Source organism: Littorina saxatilis, linkage group LG6 (assembly GCF_037325665.1).
Source record: "Littorina saxatilis isolate snail1 linkage group LG6, US_GU_Lsax_2.0, whole genome shotgun sequence".
Lineage (NCBI taxonomy): Eukaryota > Metazoa > Mollusca > Gastropoda > Littorinimorpha > Littorinidae > Littorina > Littorina saxatilis.
Window position 1 is genome coordinate 48670050 of NC_090250.1, and position 18263 is coordinate 48688312.

General features: G+C 39.9%; 2 protein-coding genes across 2 annotated transcripts in view; one reads left to right on the top strand and one right to left on the bottom strand.

Annotated features, from left to right (window-relative positions):
• Nucleotides 1–205: 205 nt before the first annotated feature.
• LOC138969417 (ras-related protein Rab-33B-like) lies at nt 206–10460 on the bottom strand. The gene is made up of 2 exons (XM_070342212.1): nt 10054–10460; nt 206–6902 (listed from the first exon to the last, which is right to left on the bottom strand). Exons 1-2 carry the CDS (start codon nt 10330–10332, stop codon nt 6399–6401), a joined length of 783 nt encoding a protein of 260 aa, XP_070198313.1. The 5' UTR covers nt 10333–10460; the 3' UTR covers nt 206–6398.
• Nucleotides 10461–10638: 178 nt separating this feature from the next.
• The window catches only part of LOC138969415 (N-alpha-acetyltransferase 15, NatA auxiliary subunit-like), a 47270-nt gene continuing 39645 nt past the window's right edge, over nt 10639–18263 (top strand). Inside the window, exons 1-3 of the mRNA XM_070342210.1 lie at nt 10639–10781; nt 14450–14534; nt 16444–16548. Coding sequence (XP_070198311.1) covers nt 10725–10781; nt 14450–14534; nt 16444–16548 — 247 coding nt within the window. The 5' untranslated portion in view covers nt 10639–10724. The remainder of the gene's footprint in view (nt 10782–14449; nt 14535–16443; nt 16549–18263) is intronic.

Consider the following 18263-nt stretch of genomic DNA (forward strand, 5'->3'; position numbering starts at 1 on the left):
GCAGCTGTATATGTATGCCCTGCCCATGCTTCTCACTCTGAGTATAGGTGTAGAACTGTAAAACCCTTTCTGATCATTTGAAATCTGACTCTACAACCCATGGAAATCTCTCCTCATCTAAAAATTCCCATGCCTGATCATTCATTCCTGTGGAATCACCACCCCCTGCCTTCTGCTCACATCACTCCGTCATGAGACAATACACTTCAGAATGAGACTTTTAATGAGGCAAAAGATGACCAGTACAGTTTGTACAGAGCACTTTGTAACTCACACAACAGTTTGTATATCCGCAAAGTATAACCTTGCGCTTCTTATCATCATAGACATTAGTAGATCACCAAGCATCGAGAGGAATCTTTTCCTCCTTCAGTTGAATGTAGCCACAAGTGACTTGAACGATTTCCCTGTAAAACAATCATGTAGACCACTATTCTTTCTTTATTTGGTGTTTAACGTCGTTTTCAACCACGAAGGTTATACCGCGACGGGGAAAGGGGGGAAATGGGATAGAGCCACTTGTCAATTGTTTCTTGTTCACAAAAGCACTAATCAAAAATTTGCTCCAGGGGCTTGCAACGTAGTACAATGTATTACCTTACTGGGAGAATGCAAGTTTCCAGTACAAAGGACTGAACATTTCTTACATACTGCTTGACTAAAATCTTTACAAAAATTGACTATATTCTATACAAGAAACACTTAACAAGGGTAAAAAGAGAAACAGAATCCGTTAGTCGCCTCTTATGACATGCTGGGGAGCATCGGGTAAATTCTTTCTCGTCCCAACCAATATGGGACTCCCCCTAACCCGCGGGGGGCTACAAATTCCTGGAAAAGTGCTCTTTGACTGATCTTTCCCCCTGTGTATAGTACACCTACTTCATTTTCCTGATTTGATTTTGCATTTATAGTAGTATGTGCAACTGAAAGGCCTCACACAGCAGGTAGCACTGTACACAGGCGTCAGGAAATTAATTCATCCACAAATTCTCACTCAGCACAGTCAGGATGTAGATTTTTGGTATGTGTCCAAGTGAGAGGATGCTCTTATTATATGTAAAAGCCCAGACAGACCTGTGGTGGTTTACATGACTGTTTACACGGAACAAAAGGTACTGTTAACCCTCACATAATGAGGTTCATAATTAGTATGGCATGAAAATAAAAACCACTATGGTTGAAGGCATGCCATCGGCACCTTCGCAAACAAATTGCAAAATATGACTTGATAATATAAATAAAATCACACTTGACACACCATCAACATTGAGTAGTACAAAATATCAGTTTATGTGCATGTTTTGGACACACAAGAAATGTGCATGATCACAAGTTTCAAAGAAATTCAATAGAAATGTACAACTGAACCAGTAATTCTTCTTTTCTCCCATAAAGTGTATTTCTAATCTTTGCCAAAGGGCAATTAACACAAACTCAGAGACGAGCACGAACATGGATTTTCTTATTTATTATAAACATGATGACCAGGGAAATAAAAACCAACCCGAAAAAAAGGAGTTGGATAAAAACATGAAATCGAACATCACATCCTATTTCCACCCTCCAAAAGGCTCTATCATACAAGAGCCCCTGATGTTTTAAACTTCATCACCTCTGGTTAAGTAATAGCTTAGCGACAGTCAAAGAACAGAAAAAATTCAAATTGCAAGCAAGATGACACCATTGTCATTCACACACTGGGCTGGTCATAACAAAAATGTGTACTAAAAGAGCCTTTTCAATCACTTTCGTAGAGACTAGAGTTATTCAATATCACACCCACAGTCGCTAAATTCAGAGAAGCTTACGTGCTCATTTAATATTCCCGATGCTGAACATTTTGATTTGTTTTTTACAAGGAAGACATGGAAAAGGCATATGCTTGCTGTCAGAATGCTGAGAGGTCAAACAGTATATTTCTGTTTGTCACACACACACACTACAAATTTTGTTTTGTATATCTGTCCACAACTTCAGTTATGTTGTACATGCACTCGGAACACTTCTAGTGCTAAGAAGAGCACATCTTTCAAGCTCTAAAATCCATATCTTGCCGTCTTTTGTTTTCACTAAACACCGTAAACTAATTGTCATGAAGTCAGTGACCGTTTGTTCCACACACTGGTGCAGATGCATTTACTCACTGTCGCACCGAGCACACTTAAAAAACTCTAAAGAGCACAAGTTACAGAGTTGTGCACACACACCCCCCAACCACCACACACACACTCATACCAATGATCGCAGTTTAAGTAGACAAGAAAGCAAGTTGCACCATTCACTTTTCAAAGCTACAGATATACATTTACAAACTTTGAAGAAAAAAGAATAAGAATATCGGTAGCAGTGGAAGAAGCCCAGCAAGCTGAAGTGGAGTTTCAATGTAACCTCAGTAAATCCACTCTTCAGTTTGATTTACAAGTGGAATTGTTGTCATGTTTCAAATCTCTTATCTATCCTCCAAGACAAATTATGGCTGCCTATATGGTTGAGTAATTGAGAATGGTTGCATATGTTATCTAATCTTCTCATTTGGATGCCACAGTCGCCTTCTCTGTACCCCTCAGCTCCATGAGCGTTAACCTGCAACTCGCTATTCCTTAGAAGACGGTGGAACAGAAAAATATTCTTCTTTATCAAACTTTGTTATATGATGCACAGCGTTAACAAGCTTTTTACCAGAGAAAATCAACACGCGCACAAAGACGACACAAAATCAAACATGTTCCAAAGCCAAGCTATTGCACATCAGTTCTACCAGCCAACTTGGCACTGGTCAGAGATGTGTATTCAAAGGCAGCGATCTTCCGGTTGACGGCACTTACCGCCTGCGCTCAGCGAGTTGGCGATCCAGTCAATACACATCTATGGCACTGGTCTACTACCCTCCTGTTACCAGCACTGAGAAAAAAAGAGAGAAAAAACTCCTTCAAAAAGAAAATAACTTTGCCATCCTGAATGCTCAGACAGGGTACAATGGCCATGATTACCAGAGAAGCTTCCAGAAAAATGTACAAAAAGCACTCACAATGAGAAAAATATATAACCGTGTGCCTTTGCTGAGACTCCAAAGACTATATTCAAATCACATTTTGGAATGGCAAATAATAAACAAAGCTTTCTTCTCAGATTACTCTCCATAAAACAGAAAATGTTGAAGATGTTGACCTGACAAATAGCAATAGCATGCATGTATTCACAGCCCAAGTGTCCAGACATCAGCATCTACAGTGTCAAACACAAACTTCAAAAATATAAAATGAAAAGGGACATCATGCACAAAAGACACCGTATATATATATCCATGTTGTCCATATTTACAGCCCTTACTTCGTTTCGTTATTTGACTGTGGTATAGCTTTCTGGCGTTTCTTTCTTCCCTTGGTACCCCATGTCAAATCTTCATTGGGGACAGGATGCATTATTCAGTTATAAGTCACAGTGACTATCCCGGGGGCAGGGTTCATGAGATAGCGTATAAACCCAGTCTCTTCGGACAGCACGTTTCGCCCTGCAGTCCGGACTGACGATCTAACAGCGAACGACACGAAGAAAAAACCCAGTCTCTTGAAATGGAAATTTGGAGGTACGTGTACATGTACAATACAATCTCTTGAAATGGAAATTTAGAGGCACAGTACGTTCCTTTGCCTGTAACTGATGGTGCACGTTACCAAAGATCAGCCAGGCCCTCACTTGGGGTTAGAGCATCTGTCCCCTTAGACACACCCCCACACTCAACAGTACGTTCCTTTGCCTGTAACTGATGGTGCACGTTACCAAAGATCAGCCAGGCCCTCACTTGGGGTTAGAGCATCTGTCCCCTTAGACACACACCCACACTCAACAGTCAGCCTCCTTCCTGCGCAGTGGGATCTTCTTTTGTGCTGAATTGATTTTTTTAAATTATTTACAGGGTGTCCAAATTTTTATTTTATTTGAATGGACAATAAAGTGTTGTTATTGTTATTATTATTATTGTGACAGAGGAGGGTCAGCCACAAACATCAACTTACAAGTTCTAAAGCATGCTGATAGCAAACAAAAATAATAAAATGAAAGTGTTTTAGAAGCTTACATTAAGGCCTAAAAAAAAAATAGGTGTGGTTACGGTAACCCGACCTACCCTATTTTTAGGGGCCGATCCTATAACTTTTTATTACATTTGTCAAAAAAAAAAAAAAAAAAAAAAAAAAACCGAGTGCAAAAAACGAAATGAAAGCGAAAGCGCCCGTGTCGCACACTTATTTCCCTGTCAAGTACCTAGGTTTAATTTGTACACATTAGAAAAAAAAGTTAAAAAAAAAAAAAGTGATTGCCTACCTACCTACCCTATTTTTTTTGGCTGTTACCGTAACCACACCTTTTTTTTTTTTTTTGCCTAATATAATGTGTGGAGCATGTGGGTGTTATACATTGATATAATGTGTGGAGCATGTGGGTGTTAAACAATGTATAAGCATACTGTGGGTGATTTAAAAACTCACGTCTGAGTTAATACAAAAATACATGGCCTAAGCAAAACCTGCCAACCTATAACTGGAAAAAAAAAGCTGAAGAATTAATGATACAGACATGGCATTTAATGATTAAAAACCATTGTCACCTTAAAAATCAAAACCAGTGCAAACACAAGGTCATGACACAGAATGCACTGGAAACTCCCCGGTAACGTCAAAGTTAAGACAGAGGGGAGAACCGATTTTAATGACTATGCATGCAAAAATGATTGGTCAATATGTGTTTGCAGCACACAAACATAAAGAGTTTTGTCTCCAATTCTTGATGCCAGAAAATAGTTTTTGGCAAACAAAAAAATGGCATACCATGTAGTGCATCTCCAACCTTATCTACACCCAGCACTGTAAACCATAATATAGACATACTTACAATACAAAAGATGCCTGGCCCGGATAGGCCTCATCAGCCACCTCCGGGCCCACAAGACCAGTCAAAAAAGCCAATCCTGACTCTTGGTCATCTCAGACAACCACTGACGAACAACCAATACACGCTGAAAGACAACCATGGAGCACCACACATTCAAACCGAAATATCACAACACGCAGACTAGACAAACGAAGATAGATAGAGCACCCCCCCCTCCCACCGATCTCTCAACATATAGACTAGCAGAACAATGAATTTACAGTGTCACTTCCCAGGAACTCCCCTTTCAAAGAATGCAAAAAAAGTAAGAAAATCAGGTCTGAAAAAGGAGCGAGTCTTAAAATGGAGATCAATTTACAGTCATGAATAGTAAGGTGGGGCGGGGGGAGGCTCTGTAATGCAAGGTTCCAACTTCCATTGAATACAAAAAAGTTCATGATTTTAAGCTAATTCCAGAGAAAAACATTGCCAATCTTGTCAGAGATTAAATAAGCATACTGATGCATAATGAAATGGTCAAACGACACTGTTGAATCACATGTATTCATAATTTTAACGTCATGCCAAATTTATCAAACATCCAACAGCTCCATGCAAATCACTGTTGAGATTACAGATACATGATATACAATGCAAACTGTTGTTGTGGCCACAAGAATAGCTATTGTAAGCTGCAAGCCAGCAAACTTGTAGCAGAGTGTGTGTGTGAGTGAGTGTGTGTGTTCTCGTGAGTCTGTCTCTCTGCCTCGGTGTCTGTGTCTGTTTCTAAACTATGCCAAGTGCTACTCATGAAGTGCTGTATCAATCCTACTAAACACTAACTATATGCTGACTTAAAACGCTTTACCAGCACGTAATTATCATTTTACTTATTGATTTGTGTGAGTAAAATTTCACAGGCTGACATGGCAATCTCGACAATGTGTACCTTTCTGACAAAAAATAAAAGACTAAATTGTTGTTATCTCTGTTGCTGTGTCATACACACATTGTCATAAAAAAATCCCCCCCAAAATTGCACTGAAACAACTAATCACAGAACACACTTGCATTAACAATAATCCTCAAACATAAACATCACAGCAGTAGTGTACAGCTGAGGGCAAAATGCTAAACAGAAACCGATAAAGGAGAACTCACTTAGTCACTATTAGTTAGTGTTACAGAAACATTTGGTTTATAAACAAACAAGAAACACTAGACAGGTTTCAAAAAAACCACTCTGTGTCACAAAATAAAGTGAAAAACAGGTAGCAAAAAAACTAAAGTTAGCAATTTCACAACTGTGCTCACAGATAAGAGCTGTCATTTTTTTCTCTTTTCTTTAGCATCTTCAACCACAACAAATAGACTTTCTGTTCTTCACCTACCAACCATCCATCTCTCCTCCCTATAACCGCCAGAAACAACTTTTTCACACCGAACAGAGCTAAAAGCAGGTGCCCCCATCCCCCCCACCCCCATTTTTTTCCAGAGATAAGCTTCAGTCCTGTCATCAAGGACACTCAGCAGGGGCAGTCACTCTTCTCCTCCTCCCCCCTGGAGGCAGATTGTAGGCCCCTATGTCGCGGACTGCCTCTCAGGTTGACAAAGTCACGGCGCTGCGTGTCACCGGGCACAAAATCAGCCAGGTGAGGGGGCATCATGGGTTTAGAGTTCTTCAGTTTGTGCGCCACGGTCATGAAGATGGCATCCACATGGTTGGCTCGCCCGTCATCCTTGGCCGACGTCTCAAACAGCGGCATGTTGTGGGAGTCTGCGAACTTCTGGGCCAGGTTAGTGTTGACTGCAATCCGTTCCATCACGTCACACTTGTTGCCGACCAGGATGCGGGGAATGTTCTTGTTGAGGTTGTGGCGGTCACACTCCTCGATCCATGCTGGCATATTCTCAAAGGACGACATCTTCGTCATATCGTAGACAAAGACGACGGCGTGAACATTGCGGTAGTAATGCTGTACCATGGACTTGCGGAACCTCTCCTGACCTGCGGTGTCCCATAGTTGTAACTGAAACAAATACGCATAGAAATCTTAACAGGATGCAGTGTATTCTCTGAAAAGGGTTGTGCTGAAAATATGAGACAGGGTAATGCAGTAGTTCCCTTTGCAGACCTGATTACCACTAAAATTTCCTGGTGTACAAATGAGGCTAAAAATGTGTACAATCAGAATTTTAAGGTGTACAATTCATTCTCGCGGTACACACTGTGCTTTATTCCCCCCTCAAACCCCATTATTTAAAGACTGTAAATACATGTAAGAAAGAATTTGTGCTGAAAGTAAATTAAAACATTTTTGTTGAAAACAAAAACCCATACACTATTAGATATTTGAAAATGTGACACAAAACGAATGATAGAAAAACATAATTTTTATTTTTGACCTCTGACTCTGAGGAAAATTTGCATCAGCTGCTGTCAGCAGTATTGAGTCAGCCCTTCATTTCTGTCACTGCACTGGTCAGTATTTTCTGGTCTCATACAGTCCTCTTTACACATTGCTTTCTAGGCTCACACAGTCCTCTTCAGACTTCTATTTTTTTATATTTTCTTTATTATTAATTTTTTTTATTTATTTATTTTGTTTTGTTTTGCGTATGATTTTAATGTCTGGCGTATAATCGTACAGCGGTCTTCAATTTCGTAAGATTGTACGCAAATTTCGTACAGTAACCAGGTCTGCCTTTGTCATGGCAGCTGTTCTGCAAAGTTATCTAGCTTGAGCATTGTATATATATACAGTAGTCCCTTCCATTTCCGGCCCTTTCGTGGGCGTGAACCTACCCGGAGCGGCCAGCTTTCCCATGACTAATGAGTTTTCCTTCTATAATTGACTCTTAATGGCCGTTAACCTGTCTGACGCGGTCAACGGTCACTGATTTTTGCCCTAAGGTGCCCCTCTTACTCGACAGGAGCGGCCACTTAACGGCCACTTGTCACTTTCGCGGGCGAGCGCCTGTGGTGTGTGTGTGTGTGTGTGTGTGTGTTGTGTGCACAGACGGCACAGCACGAGCAGACGACATGAATACTTACGCATGCGCAAACTGTAAATACAGACATGCGCATACATGTACATTTACGGCAGTCACTTCCGGATCGATCACAGCTGATGTGAGTTTGAAACACTTGTTTATCTGACACTCAAATACATATATAATAATCCAAACAACACACATAGAAACATACGAAACAATAGCTTAGCCAGGACGATCGAGTTAAACACGCAAATAATTAAGATGTATAAACGAAAGCAAAACTAACAGAGACAATGAATCGGCGGCTCGTGGATGATCGCTTTCTTTTCTTCATGAAAACTTGATCGTGTTTTTGGTGGGTTTTTTGGAGGAGGAGGGGGCCTGTAATGAACGGCCACCTGATATTTGCGGTCACCTTTGCAATGACTAATGGGTGACCGGATATGGCAGGTACTACTGTAGCTCACATTTTCAATGGTTGTGTGATGTTTGTGGGTTTTAGAAAGCTGCTTATGATGTGGCCTGACTCGGAGAGTCGGAGTCTGACTGAGCTGTTTTCTTCTTGAATGCCCTTGCAAACATGAGTTTCTCCCAATGCAAATTTGTATGATCTGACTCTGAGCTATTAGAGTATTACTATTAGGCCAAAAAAAAAATAGTCTGTTTACGGTAACCCGACCGACCCTATTTTTAGGGGCCGATCCTATAACTTTTTATTACATTTGTCAAAAAAACCAAAAAAAACCCCAAAAAAACCGAGTGCAAAAAACGCAATGAAAGCGAAAGCGCCCGAGTCGCACACTTATTTCCCTGTCAAGTAGGTTTAATTTGTACACATTAGAAAAAAAAGTTAAAAAAAAAAAAAAAGTGATTGCCTACCTACCTACCCTATTTTTTTTGGCCTATGTTACCGTAAACAGACCTATTTTTTTTTTGGCCTTACTACTTCTGCCCAAACTCATTGCTGCCTCCAAGTGCTATTCATTTATTGTATGCACTTGTTTCCATGGTTACAGTTACAGTTATACAGTGCCTACATCTTGACACTTATTATCCCCACTCAGTGTAACTGTAATCAAAACTTCACTCTCTTAACAGACAGCATGCAAAGAATAAGCAACTTATTCTGAAGTACTGTTCTCATGGCCAACTAACAAAGTTCTACCAACTTTAGATGGTTGCTGGGACTGGGAGTAGACCAAATCGGCAAAACAGTTTGCCATGCAAACGGTCCCGACAATGTAGTCCCAATTTAATTAGCAGCAACTCTAAAAATGAATTACCCTGAAGCACTCTATAGTCTATGGTTGGAGGCTATACTGCATACATGCTTGCTCACCATTGGTTAGCTTTCTTAAATGTTATGCCTCAGTCTCAGGCCCAGGTGGGAAAAATCTTCAAGTTCTTCAAGTTAGAATGAAATTTTCAAGCAACACTGTCCTGACAAAAATTGCCATAATTGGCATTAATTGGTTGAAAGTTGGTAGTAAACTGGCAATGTGAACAGCACTTAACTACCTTTACTTGAGTCAAATAAAATCATAAAGAAAAGACTTTCAAAAAATATCAATTAAGATAAATAAATAAATAAATAAATAACCAAAGCACATTCATCATTGAAACTAATGTCTTTTGGAAGAATTTTCCATTTGAAATCAAATATGAATAAGAGTAACATAAAAGTGTCTAGTATTTGAACTATTGATTATGATGAATGTTACATGTCTTCTAAAAAAATATCGAACATGTTTCCAACAGTAACACTAACACTAACAGTAGCAACTAAAGTTCTTATCTCTGTAAAAGTGTAAGTGTAACTTCTAGTTCTCACATTCACAACAAACTTTTTTTGTTTCAATATTGAGACATAAATATTAAATTTGCTTCCCAAGGCCCAAGCCCAAAAGTCTGTCCCCTCATATCATATCGCACTCACACACACACTGGCAGACAAACAGACAGTGAGATATATATATGCACACACACACTCTTTCTTTCGGTATTGTCACGACAGTCGTGTCAGCTGGAAGAGTCATGCTATATTTATAGCTCCATGCCCATGGTAAACCACAGGCGGAAGGTATCGTTCACTGGACCACTACTTCCATAGAAAGACTAGTCTTTCTATGGAAGCAGTGGTCCAGTGAACGATACCTTCCGCCTGTGGGTAAACAAAGAACTTACTTTGAGATGCTCAGTATCAACCTGCACAGATTTTTCCCTGAAGTCGACTCCTATCGTTGCTTCAGTTTTATCCGGAAATTTTCCCAAACAAAATCTGTACGTGAGGCAAGTTTTGCCGACGTTCGAATCCCCGATGACAATTATCTTAAAAATTCTCCTCTGGGCTTGTTTTTCCACTACTTTCACGGCCCCAGCCTCTGCTGTTTCAACAACAGCCTCAGATCGAGGGCCTTGTGCGATTTCGCTCAAAGTTTGGCCTCCGGCTGCTTCTCCACTCATGTCGAATTGCAGTTGGTCTCAGATGAATACGGCCTCAGACAATAACACTAAAGGCTAAAAGATGTTGCAAGATCACTAATGATTCACATCCGTCCGTGTCACAACAACATGCACGTCGCCATTTTTGTTATCGTCGATGGCATGTTAGGGCTACTTTTAATTTCGTCATAATTTTTACGAAAGATAGATTACTGAGGCTGAATTCATGAAAAAATAAATGCAAGCAGGTTTATTTAAAAAAAAGACTTTTATTGACAAATAAATATCTTAACACAATGTCGAGACTTCACGCGATTGAAGATCCGCCATATCGGAATCCGCACCTCGTGGTGCGTTGCCCTGATTCACATTTCTGTCCGGGAAGTTAGGTCTTTACAGCCATTTCCACCAAAATGCCTACAAGCAACCCATTGCCCCCGAAAGAAAATGCTCTCTTTAAGCGTATTCTGGTGAGTGTGATTTCCTTAAAATTGTTCTTCCGCTCTGAACATGTCTTTATTTGGTCGGCACCAACTTCGCTGACATCATTATCGACGCACACAAAATCTCGACTGGGCATGTTCCCATTTCCATGGTAGCATTTAGTCTGCTGACTTACAATACATTTCATTTGGGAAGTCTGAAGTAGTTTATTTTTTCAGTCTGATTGGCACTTTACATTGTTTTTTTCATGAACCTTGTGCTGAATGTCATTGGCGTTTGTCAGGAAAGCGTCCTCTACCAACCCCCTACCCCCTCCCACTCATGACCCTACGTGCCTACCACATGAAACATTCAAACAGCAACACTTCTGTATTAATTTGTCGGCACTTCTGGATGTTCTTAAAAGAATCATTTTTTGTCCGCCATTTCCTTCGTTTGAACCATTAATAGAGCCTTTTAGCAGCGATAAAATCAGTTGTTCAACTTGAAAGCACTTTCCGTTATGATGTTGAACTGGAACAGGAATTCTCCATGTGGAGTGCTGCAATCAGCTAACACCTGTCATTGGATCAGCAATCCTAAACACCTTATACAACTTGTCCTTTTGATTTTAAAATTTAATCGTGAGTGTACTCAGCCCTATGTGTAGCTTCCTCTGGGACATTGTCAGGCGTAGGGTGTCCCAACGCATAACATGTCTTCAAAAGATATTTTTGCTTCAGAGTTTCATCTACTAGTGCGCCATTGGCGCATTAAATCTGAAAATGTCCCATCACAAATCCATTCAGTGCGTCAAAGGGCGCATTGAGATTACGTACCACTGCGCCACCAAATGTACACTTTACATAAGATTACACACACACACACACAACACAATATAGCGGCTAATTCTCAGATGGCACCATATTGCACCATTTTGCATCTTTGGTCAAAAACGCGTACATGCATCATTGTCGCTTCTTGCCTTCGACTATGTCCCATCCGAATTTTGTTGAGGGGGACAAATGTCCCATTGCCTTTTTCTCCCAGGCTAAACCCTGTGCTTGATGCTGAGTTTCTTACATCCTGTGCTATAGCTAGACTTGCTCATTAAGACAAATGCTCAAAGCAACACTCACAGTCACACACACACACACAAAGGCAAAGTGCACAAACACACAGGTAAACATACACTTGATGCTTTGGATGTTGCAGTAGTACTGGAAGTATGGATGTCAGAGTGTATCTCCAACATTGGATGTCATATTTGGGAGATTAAACCCAGTTTTTGCACACTTACATGCCCATACAATCTGAGGATTCTTTATCTCAAAGTGTCCATTTATTATTATAAAAAATGTCTTTCAAATTCAAACTCAAAGAAGTGTGAATAAACATGATCCCTTTTAAGAGCTGACGCATTTTTCACACCCCTGGCTGGTTGACCGTCCGAAAGTTTTGACATGTAGGAAGTCTTCTATCAATTTTTATTTTTGACCTCCCACATTAAAGGGAAAGGCTAGTAGTACGGTGGAACCCGCTTTTATTAGACTCCCTCCCTTTCAAGAGTGAGTTATCAAGACTCTTTTATGTCAGATTTTTCTGTTTAAAACGTCTGTAAATGTACCCCAATTTTTGACTCCGTCCTTTTTAATTTTATACCTGTTTTTCTCAGATTTGTTGAGGTCTTGAAAAGGGGTGTGTGTTCCTCTGTACTCAGGATGACCATGCCTAAGGAAAAGGGAGGATTCTATTGTGCAAGCCGTGTCCCCTAGATGTCCGAGAAGATTCGGCTTTCCTTTAGTCTGCAAAATCAAGTTGTCATTTTTTTATTACTTTTTTTTTGAAGGGTCACCGAAAAGTTCTTATGTTCGGAGGAAAACTAGAGTCCGTTGAAGAACCGGAAGCTGTTTAGAAAAAAAATGTTTAGGCCTTATCAAGCTTTGTATTCACAGTCAGTGAGTCACATGCTCATTTGACTTGTCCTTAGGCCAAAAAAAAAATTGTCTGTTTCTGGTCACCCGACCGACCCTAAATTTCGGCACCGACCCTAAACTTTTTTTTTCCAAACTCAAAAATTGTTTTTTTTTTTTTGGTGGTAAAGGACAGGGTGAGAAAATGAACAACAAAAACGTGTGAAATACGCCTTTAATACGATTCAGCCCCATATACTTATCCAGAGGTTAGTCCAGTTGGATGTGAACAATAATTTGATTTTCTGGATCAGGGAGTTCCTATGCGATCGGCCACAACGTGTCAGCCTCAGCAACCGTTTGTTTGGTCATTCTGTGCTTTCAGACGAAGTTGTTTTAAACACCGGGGCCCCACAAGGTTGTGTTCTCTCTCCTGTCCTTTTTTCCATTTACACAAACAACATGCTTTTAAATGATCCAGTTCTAGCCCTCATTAAATATGCAGACGACATGGCCCTCGTTGGGCGTCTGAAGGACGACGAAACTTTGTCAAAGTATTTTACCCAAGTTGATCTTCTGAATGAATGGTTCAAGTCCAGTTTCTTGCAGTTGAATGTAGGCAAAACAAAAGAAATGATTTTTGGAGGAAAGAGTGATAATTGTGGTCCCCAAAAAGTGAGAATAAGCGACAAGGAAGTTGAACTTGTGGAAACCTTCAAATATCTTGGGGTTTCAATTGACAATAAGCTGACTTTTAGTGATCATGTTCATGCTGTTTATAAGAAAGCTCAGCAGCGACTTTTTCTTCTCAGGAAGCTTAAATATTTTAATGTCAATCAAAGTGTTATGGAACTTGTGTATCGCAGTTTGATTGAAAGCATACTGACTTTTAACATTGTGACATGGTATGGTACCACAAATGTTAAAAACAAAGCTAAACTCCACCGCATTGTTGCGACGGCTAGCAAGCTTGTTGGGCAACCCCAACGACAGCTGACCAGTCTCTACGAAGCTGCCATTAAGCGGAAAGCTCTCAAAATTGTCCGTGATCCGATCCATCCTCTCAACCCCTGTTTCGAAATTCTCCCTTCAGGTAAACGTTATAAGGTCCCTTTGGCACGCAAAAACCAGTTTAAAAAGTCATTCCTGCCTTCTGCAGTCACCATTTTAAATTCTTCTCGCATCACGTAGAGGCTGGTCGGCTGGGAAAAAACAAACAATGTGTACATGTGAAGGTGTGTGGGAAATATTTGTAATGTGATTACTCGGCTGTGAAACCCAACTCCTGTGATATGAGAGGGTAAATTTACATAGTGCAATATCATATTTGATTGTATCCCTTTTATGTTTTATGTTTTATGTGTGTCGTCCTATACAATTGTTGTTATAATCGTTTACAGGCAGACAGGGTGTGCCGAAGAAAAATTTCCATTTTTATGTAATATTTTAATGGACAATAAAGTGCTGTTATTGTTATTGTTATTGAAAACGAAAGTCCGCTGACGATTTCAGTCTTTGTCACAGATTTGTAAATGTGTTGAGTGTCTTGTCTCTATGTATACAGTGAATCCAGTCTCTTTGCGCGATTTTTAAAGTTAGTTTTATTGGTCTACATTTGGGGGCAAAAAAAAAAAGATCCCTACCTACCTACCCTATTTTTTTTTAGCCATGTTACCAGAAACAGACAATTTTTTTTTTGTCCTTATACAATCTATTTGCTTTTTGGTCTCTTTCTTATACAATCTGCTTTCTGAGGGGGGAAATAGGTTTTCTGAATCTAACACAGTGTTCTTTTGTTTCAGAAATGCTATGAGCAGAAACAGTACAAGAATGGCTTGAAATTTGCAAAGCAGATTTTGAGCAACCCCAAGTTCTCTGAGCATGGGGGTAAGTAGCGGCAAATATGCTTAACACATTTTGTTAAATGTAGACAAAAGTTTAACCTAGATACATACTGAAATGGTTACTTCAGTGATGTGTTGTTGTTTGTAGCTTGTAAATATTATTTCTTTCTTTTTATGGAAGATATGAATTTATGGTATATTTTTTGTTGTCGTGCATGTTAATATTTTTATTCATTGCAGTCATTTTTTTCTTGGTTTTATGGTTCTGGAAAATTATGTTTCTTTAAAACTTTGTTAGATTATTGCTTAACCAGTAAATTACCCACAAGCAAATGCTACTTTATGATATCATAAATGTACATGTATAGTTTGTTATATGTGTATCTACCTGTGGTACTTGTAGTGTTAAGAGTTAACCTTTAGGCCAAAAAAAAAAAATTGTCTGTTTAGGGTAACATGACCAAAAAAAGTAGGGTCGGTAGGTAGGTAGGGTTTTTTTTTTTTTTTTTTTTTTTTTTTGGTAAATGCTATGTTGGCTGAACATTCACTTCTTATATTTGATGAATACATGTTTCAAAACTAACGTATAAATAAAACAGAGAGAAAGGGAGAGAAAGAAACGCCAAATGTCTCTTTTTAGCATTTTTACCTCTTTTTTTTTCTTGTTTTTTTTGAAATAAAAAAAAGTTTTTGGGTCGGCGCCAAATCGATAGGGTCGGTCGGGTTACCCTAAACAGACACATTTTTTTTTTTGGCCTTAGCACTCCAGATTCCAGCCAGCATTACTTCCCCTGTAGCCACATTATTTTGCTTACGTATACTAAGAATAACACCCACTAACTAGTAACTTTCAACACTTACAACTTCTTTGAAAATGCACTAATAAGCATGAAACTTTGTGGTTGTGATGGGGTTATATTTAACATGAACATATTTTTGTTTGCATGCATTATTTATTTTCTTAGCATAAATACAAATAAAATTAAAAGGGGTTGTGTTGGCTAGTCCGTGGAATTTTGTGAAACTAACCCGTCTATGTCTGCTGAAACTCCTTTGATCAGGTAATCATGTTGACCATTCAACTTCCTGATCCTGGTATCTAAATAAGTATATTTGTGGACCAGTGCATGTCATGGGACGATTTTCTTATTAGTTCGGTTAGCAACAACAAGCAGAGAAAAGCTTTGATCTCTACTAGATCCACAGGTCGCCATTTTCGAACACGCAAACTTTTTACGTCTTGTCACTGGCTTCCTTTGCACTGAATTTGAGTCAGTTTCTACGCAGTGTCTCTTCGACAAGCAAGTCAAGCATTTGCTACGCAGTCAGATTATCGGTAATGTTTGCTGGTCCTGTCATTTCACTAAACTGGACCAGCCACTGTTTGTATCCATCTGCACTTTCGTAATTCCGTTTCGTAACCGTCACTGTCACTTGACAAACTGTCATTTTTTTCACCGCGATACACAGTTCATTGCGAAGATCTTCCTCGGTAATTCGTTCCAATTCCGCATACTTTTTGTTGTCAAGAAACAACTCGAAAGAAAGTTTCAAACTCTTCATCCTCCATCTTGCTTGTCAAAGCGCTAAAGTACTTTATCGATGCAAAAACAAAAGCAGAAAACTTCGACGAAACCGACTCAAATGCAGCGCAATCGACACGACGAGATAACAGAAGGAAGTGAGCCTCGCTTTGGCTCAAGTGCCGTTAAAAATACCGTTATTCTCGTATGCAAATACGAACGAGACAAGCCTTGTGCTGGCGACGCAAATCGCCGCTGGCTGGCAAAGGGGGGAGAATGGCTGGGCGACAAAAATCGCCGCTGGCGTGCTAAAGGTTAATATTGGCCTTGTTGCTAGAAAACGAAAGATATTTCTGATATATATATATGTGAATATATTTTTGCACATGTTTGTTTACATTTTTAAAGATGATCTTTTCGTTGTTGCAGAAACCCTTGCGATGAAAGGGTTGACCTTAAATTGCCTGGGTCGAAAAGAAGAGGCATATGATTATGTCCGCCGAGGTTTACGGAATGACCTCAAAAGTCATGTGTGTATCCTTGATTGATGGTGATTTTCCTCAGGGTCAGGGTTTTCATTATTCTTTGTGCTGGAATTGGCTTGCAACAACTTGCTGTATATCCACCAACTAAGAGTCTGTTTGCCCTTGGTGGCATCTTGGATTGTGTACGACAGAAAAGGGAATTCATTTTAATTTTTTTGCATACAGCTATGGCATGCATGTAAGTGTTTGACAAGCAAACACGGAAATTGTTTTTTTTTATTTGGGAGGGGGGTGGGGGTTAAAGGCACAGTAAGCCTCCCGTAAACCATCACAGATACTGTCAGGCTTTTACACACACTACAAACACCCTTCCATTTGAACACTCACCGAACGGGAACATCCTAGGTGCCCTACGTAAAGAGCGAGCAATTTTCAAAGAATTAATTTTTCAGATTGTCTCCATCACAATCGGACCCATCCTGAACTCAGGTCAAAAATGAGTTACTTCCCTTCAACTGGCGATAGCCGTGGAACGATGATTATCAGAATGAATCGGACCGTGGTGCGTTTTGGCGCTAGACCTAACTTTTAAAATCTAAATAATAAATTGACAGCTTGTCACACATTATTAAATCATTAAAAAAAAAATTCATCAAGACAAGATCAGTACAATTCGAAGTTTTGAAAGTTTGAAAAAAGAAAAGCCCGGAAGCAGGGTCACGCAAGGTCGTGGTTTTCGTAGCAGACGGCGGTTTATAGGCAGTCAAAAGCCATCGCTAGAGTTCTTATGAACCACATTCGTTTGTTTCATGAAAAGTCAGAGGTACATAATAACGTGCTATTGCAGATAAGCTCACAGAGAGCCGCATTCAAATTACAAACTGACGACTGCATTGTGAACAAGAGGCGAAGCTTTCAAGGCTCACGTAAGAAATCGACAACAGTAACACAAACTCAATCACTCCGTCACACACACACACACACACACACACACACACACACACACACACACACACACACACACACACACACACACACACACACACACACACAGACACACACACACACACAGAAACACACACACACACAGAGAAAGAGCATAGGTGAAACTGTGCAAGAAAGCGAGACACTAGATCTAGATCTGTCTGTCTGCATGTAGCCTACTTACAGGACACGACTGCCAACTAGTCTCGGCGCGCTCAAAATAATAATGACCGAGACTTTCAGTACTTCCTTCGCGTGACGTCTAACCCTCTTACGTCATAATGTGACGTCAATGTAATGTGACGTCTTCAAATGTTAGAGTTTCTACCACAGACATACACACACACGCACGCACAAACACACACACACACACACACACACGCACAAACGCACAGACAGACAAAGTTACGATCGCATAGGCTACACTTACGTGAGCCAAAAAGGGAAACTGGATCACACGGGTTCACGATGGCTCAGGGGTAAGATAAACCACGCAAAAATAAATTCTTTGAAAATTGCTCGCTCTTTACGTAGATCACCTAGGATGTTCCCGTTTGGTGAGCGTTACTTGAAGCTCAGTATGCTGCATAAATGGAAGTTGAAGTCACTTCCAGAAAAATAAAGACACATGAAAAAATGTGTGATACGGTGTGCCGACTGTCACATTGGTGCCTTTACCTTTCTTTCTGTGTGTCAACTGTCATGCAGACCTAAATACACTGAAATAAGTTATTAGGGTTGAATACTTGCATGTGCATGTTCTTAACAAAATTCAAATCA